The sequence below is a fragment of the Tachypleus tridentatus genome, chromosome 2 (genome assembly GCF_004210375.1).
Source record: "Tachypleus tridentatus isolate NWPU-2018 chromosome 2, ASM421037v1, whole genome shotgun sequence".
In the NCBI taxonomy this organism is placed as follows: domain Eukaryota; kingdom Metazoa; phylum Arthropoda; class Merostomata; order Xiphosura; family Limulidae; genus Tachypleus; species Tachypleus tridentatus.
Genome location: NC_134826.1, coordinates 65,865,937 through 65,872,247, shown reverse-complemented (window position 1 = coordinate 65,872,247; position 6,311 = coordinate 65,865,937). Strand labels below are relative to the sequence as shown.

Genomic DNA, 6,311 nt, shown 5'->3' with positions numbered 1-6,311 from the left:
ATGTTCGAACTACCTGTTAGTCTTCTTGGCGAGTTATGATAATTAAATTATGATACAGAAAATCCTTTACAACTTGCATTACTGTAGTTTCTTTCTTACCTCTGTAAACGAATTGTAAAAATGGATTTAACGCTATTTATGTTTTTAATTTAAAAATTAAACTTTGTTTTGTTTGCCTTGGTTCCTTTTTACGAATTTTAATAATTTTACTTTAATTTTAACTTTCTACCGGATGTTTGGCGCAGAGAGCCTAGTTGCTTTGTGCCATAAAATGCCAAACCAGCCAACCATATAACTACTGTGTTTCTCCGAAAATAAGACAGGGCTTATATTAATTGTCACTCCAAAATATGACACTAGGGCTTATTTTTGGGGGATGTCTTATTTTGATATATTAAAAAAATGAAGTTACAAAGTAAAACTATTAAACTAACCATTTAAAATAAACTATTATTAAACTATTAAACTAACTGATTAATACTTAAACAAACTAATTAACTAACTATTAAACTAATTAATAAATTAATGTTTTTTAGGGCTTATTTTAAGGGTAGGGCTTATTTCTTCCCTTTCTTATTTTATGGGTAGGTCTTATTATCGGAGAAACACGGTATATAGTGTGTATATATGTGAAATCCTGCCACTCTTAACTAGGGCTTATATTAAAACTATCCCCAAAAATCACGCTGTCACGCGCATTTTTAACTAGTAGGAAAATTCTTCTTTCGTCCTTGCTTCCAGTTTATTCACATCGAGGCACGTATCTATGAAAGCATTAGGATTTCGAAAACAAGTACAGACTTAACCCTCGTCCTATCGACTCGTCTTGTAAATTCAGCAAGCTCATTTTTCTTAGTAGTCGCTTTTCGTAACTCGTTCTTAGGTAAGTGTCGTGGCAAACGTACGTTTCAATATGTTTTGTTTGTGCGTTCTTGGACCAGTACGATACTTTTCTCACAGCATTCTGTGTTTTTCATTTTCAGGCCCTGTTTTTTTTTACCCATCGTTATGGCTGCTTTTAAAAGAAGAAAAGTGGACTCTGAGTGTCGTGCTTTCAATGAAGAATGGGGAGAAAAGTACTTCTTTGTGGAAACAAAAAACTAGAAAGCTACTTCTGTGATATGCACTGAAAGTATTGCCATTTTGAAAGAGTACAATCTTCGGCGTCACTATGAAACAAAACATCTATCAACATATTTGAAATTTTCAGGAAAGTTCCGTTCTGAGAAATTTGAATCCATGAAACGTGTTTTTGAATCTCAAAAGAATCTCTTCACGAGAAATTTGCTGAAAATTAATCTGTCACTCGTACAAGTTACAAAATAGTGCACAGGATGGCAGAACGAGGAAAACCTTTTATTGACAGCAACTTCATCAAAGAATGTATGATGGAAGCAGCAAATGAGCTGTGTCCTGAAAACGGAAGAACTTTGAGAGAACATCATATTACAGATACACCAAAAAGCTAGAAACTTCCTATGGTATTCTCTGGCACTGGATGAGCCTACTGATCTCTCGAGTATGTCACAACACGGAAGAGTTGGCATCAGTTTGCAGCATGTATGGAAGAACAACTGGAGAAGACATTTTCATGGAAGTGCATAAAACTTTGCAAGACTATAACCTTCAGTGGAATCAGCTTAGAGGTGTAACAGTTGATGGAGGAAAAAACATGACTGGATTAAAGAAGGGTCTGGTGGGGCTGATCAGGAAACAGTTGGAAGATCTTCAACTCCCAAGCACTCTGTTCATACACTGTATCATACATCAACAAGCACTCTGTGGAAAAGACTTAGATATTTCTTGCATACTGAAACCAGTCATTTCTGCAGTGAACTTCATTCAGGGTCATGCACTTAATCATCGCCAGTTCAAGGCGTTTCTTGAAGAAATTGATTCAGATTTCTGTGACTTGCCTTATCACACGGTGGTGAGGTGGCTTAGCTGCTGTAAAGTCTTGTCTCGTTGTTATAAGCTGAGAAGAGAAATAGATATATTTCATATCGAGAAATATAGAGCCGATCCACTTCTGTCAGATCCAACCTGGTTGTCAAAGTTGTCATTTTTGATTGACATCACATCCCACATGAATAAATTGAACTTGAAACTTCAGGGGAAGAATAACCTTGTATGTGATCTCTATAGAATCATTAAAGGATTTCAGAGAAAGCTGTCATTGTTTGAAGCACATTTGGAAGGTGGAAACCTTTCTCATTTTAAGTGTTTCAATGAGTTTGATGCTGGAATCACAGAAGATGTCGACCTGGAGTTTGAGAGAAAGATTATTGGTAATCTATATCAGCATTTTTTAGAGATATTTTCGGATATCGACAGAATCAAAAGTGACATTCTCCTTTTTCAGAATCCTTTTGATTGTGTCATTGATGACGTGCCAGTGGAACTTCAGCTGGAGGTCATCGATTTGCAAGGAAATGACTTGTTAAAAGCAAAACACAGAGAGGGGCAACTTATTGAATTTTACAGCTGCATACCTGAAGATGATTTTCCAAAGCTGAAGAAGTTCGGATCTGGTATGGCATCGGTGTTCGGAACAACTTATGTCTGTGAACAAGCATTTTCAAAATGAAGTATGTAAAATCGGTACATTGATCAAGGATGACTGATGAACATTTGAAAGCAATTCTAATGATTGGATGTAGTAATTCAAAACAGAACATTGAACATATTTTGAAAGCCAAATGCCAATTTCATAAATCTTACTAACGTTTTTGCGGCTTAGTAAAATTCAGATATGTACTCACTATGTGCGATGTGACAATTGTTTTTGCTAATGTCTCCTTCTTTGATAACCCTTTGGTAAATAAAAATGTTGGTTGTATTTCTGTTTGTTTTTTATTATATGTGTGTATTGCATGCTACTCCCACATGGCTAATGTGGCATCCTAAACTTAGTGTTAAGTCTTTTACAGAGAGCTTTCGTTCTAGCTTATGAGTATTGAACATAATGATCATGTGGCCCACGCTTCTCATTCCTTAAGATATCTGGCTCTCTGTGAAAAAAGTTTGGTGACCCCTGTTCTAAGTTAACAAAGACTTATCTTGTTCTGAAAAGAAATAACCTGATATGAAAAGTATCAATACTTAGAACATGGAATATAGTGCTTTCACAGGAAGATGTAAATAGAAAACAATCAATTACATTTCCTGTTACAGAATATTTTAAATATTGACAATCTATCTTTTGCACATCACAAAATATTCAAAGAGTATTTACTTTTCCAAAGTTAATTACATTTTATGTTCTGTCTGGTTACATTTCCATGAAATGACAATTTTTTGTTTTTTTAATGGAGGAAAAAAGATGTCCCTTTCTGTCAATTCCCATGTCATGGACATAATGTTTAGTATGGAAGAAAATTTAGATTAATCTTCTAGAGGTCTATAGAATATATATCCAAATTAAGATGTAATAAAAAACTTTATTTAATAGACCTACAATAGCAGAACAATACCATATTCACATGGATACAGTTATCAACACTTTAAATGTGTTGTTATTTCATTATTTTGGATTTAATATTTATTCTAAATTACTTCACACAGTATTGTGTTATTTACATACTTTAAACTAATCGTTTGTTATCATATATAACAACTCTGTTACCACTGTAAAAATACTGGTATGATTCTTACGTAAATGATTTTTATTACATTTAATGTTAAAGTGAAGAAAATATATTTAATAGAGACAATGTGACAATATCATGCTCTACAAAAAATATTGGTACCTGGGATTTACTCTTCATGTTCTCTTTATTTTAAAATATTTTGGTTTACAGAAAGTACATTGTTGTCGCTATCATCTTCACTTTCATTCAGTCTTATATCCAAAAAATCAACTGTACTTTCTAATGCTTCTAATTTTTCTTTAACTTCTCTTGAAAGATTGTTAGAATACAGTTTATTGCACACTTCAACTAATGATTTTTTCATGTCATATTCTGTTTCTCCAGGAATCCTCATTAGCATGTTGGCACCAGATAAAGAAACTTTCGGAACTAGTTGTTGAACACAATTCTTACTGCAGATTGGGGTTTTCAGAATGAACCTTGTTTGCATTCCATTTTTGCATTTACTTGCCAAAGGTTTTTTTTTAAGTAAGAGGTGATTCATAACCATTGAGGTCTTCTGTTTAAGTTTAGTAGATTCTCTGAAGTCTCCTGAAAAAAAAGAATACTACAGTAAAAAACAGACTGTTACTGATAGTTATGCAAATTTACATTTAAACTTGATGGTCTAAAATATGTTGTTTTTAATTCAGTTAAATGAGTACAAATATCAAAGAAGCTCTAGTTATCTCACAAAGAAACAAGCTTCCCCTAACTTTAATGGTCAACTAAAGTTAGGGGGAGGCAGTATCTTCTTGGCATTATAGGACAGAAATGAAATGATACAAGTACAATATGAGCCCATCTTTGTTTTGTATGATTTACCAATAAATACAATATACGTCTGTTTTTGTCTTGTGTGACTTGCCAGTAAGTACCATATGAGCATGTATTTGTCTTGTGTGACTTACCAATGAGTTCGATATACATTTGTTTTTGTCTTGTGTGACTTGCCAGTAAGTACCATGTGAGTCTGTATTTGTCTTGTGTGACTTATTAATAACTATGATATAAGCCTGTCTTTGTCTTATGTGACTTACCAGTAAGTACGATATGAGCCTGTCTTTGTTGCTCACACAACTTGATATACTGTCTTTTAAGAGCAGAAATATCCAAAGATGTTCTCTCAACATGTGTGTTGGAGAATGACATCACCTGACTACTATCACTTGTAGTTGACCTGCTTGGAAATTCTTCTAATGTCTTGCTAGAAGTACCTGTTAAACAAATAATTCTCATCATAAACAGTACTTTGTGGTGATGTTGTTGGAAAATATTTAGTTAATTATGGTCAGTTTTTAGTTGAATAATTTGTTTTTATCACATTTTATATGTTGAAAATGATAAATTTTCTTGTGGAATGTTAATATTCAAAGTTCTAACAAATAAGTTCTGACAGTTTGTGAACAGAAATTTAAACTGAACAATTTCTGTTAAAATTTGGAGAATTTCTGGAAGATATACTCAAAGAGAAAAATGATATTTGTATGACTGTCAAGCCTTATAGCCACTCTTAAAGATACAGTTATTTACTGCAACGTTTATAGAAAAATAAATAGTAAATATATATAATTTATACGGTTTAGGAGTTATGCCAAAGCTTTTAGTGTAACAACTCATGTGCTGGTAGAAGTAAAAACTTCAGTTGAGAACTGTTAAACTGATGAGTGAATTGATTTTTCAAATGAACTTTACAAAAGAATAAACTCTGCTGAATTACAAAGTCATCTAAAAATGTCCATGTTGGACAAGCAAATTTGAATGAAGATACAAAAACCATAGACAGTTTTTATGTTTTTTATTTTATGTAAATACTTCCACTTTTTCATTGTAAAAAATGATAAATTATCATTTCATTAATAGTGTAAACTACCTACTTTCAGTCACCCTAAATACTTAGTTGAAATGGACACATTAAATAAACTTTCAGCAGTTGCTACTTCCTTTCAATTCAGTGGATCAACTGCAGTTTTACAGTCTTACAAAACTAAATTCTAGGGTCAATTCTTGCAGTGGACAGATCACAGATGGCCAGTTGTGTAGCTTTCCATTATAAACAACTTAATAGTTACAGTCAGCAAATCTTTCAGTTTATTTTCTAGGACTGAATATAATAAACCTTTTAGTGATATTTTCTTCTAGTTGTGATTAATTTACAAAGACCTTTCATTAGTATACTTTATTTTTTCTCCTACTACTTAGAGAGATTATTAAGTTGTGAAAAGAAATCACCCATTTTGAAAATTTCTGTCATGAAGTTAGGTGTTCATTGTTAGGATCTGGTGTTTAAATACATGTAACATGAACATTAATTTAAAGAACTCTTCTTAAACCTGTTACAATGTAAGTTTTAAACTTCAGATTTTCTGACAACAACTCCATTTGACATTAAATATCAGCAGAGTACATTTGTTAACATAGTATCCTAACAATTTAGCACACATTCAACTAATAAACCTACCTTTAAATGAAGTCATATTTAAAAAGGTGGACAAACACCACTCTTTACTGGTTGATAGTCCACTCACATCATTATCACTGTCACATGGAGGGAGAGGATAAATGTTATAGTTGTATTTGTCTCGTAGCTCTGTTAATTGAAGAAATGGTTCCATAGTCCAAATTTTCTGCAAAAAATAGCCACTACTCAGGTTTTTACATTAACACAATGTTATTTTTGTA

General features: G+C 32.6%; 2 protein-coding genes across 2 annotated transcripts; one reads left to right on the top strand and one right to left on the bottom strand.

Annotated features, from left to right (window-relative positions):
* Positions 1-658: 658 nt before the first annotated feature.
* LOC143244052 (general transcription factor II-I repeat domain-containing protein 2-like) lies at positions 659-2,839 on the top strand. The gene is made up of 2 exons (XM_076488057.1): positions 659-883; positions 984-2,839. Exon 2 carries the CDS (start codon positions 1,499-1,501, stop codon positions 2,585-2,587), a length of 1,089 nt encoding a protein of 362 aa, XP_076344172.1. The 5' UTR covers positions 659-883; positions 984-1,498; the 3' UTR covers positions 2,588-2,839.
* Positions 2,840-3,774: 935 nt separating this feature from the next.
* Positions 3,775-6,244, bottom strand: LOC143245518 (uncharacterized). The gene is made up of 3 exons (XM_076491881.1): positions 6,091-6,244; positions 4,670-4,846; positions 3,775-4,181 (listed from the first exon to the last, which is right to left on the bottom strand). Exons 1-3 carry the CDS (start codon positions 6,242-6,244, stop codon positions 3,775-3,777), a joined length of 738 nt encoding a protein of 245 aa, XP_076347996.1.
* Between the last annotated feature and the right edge of the window lie 67 nt (positions 6,245-6,311).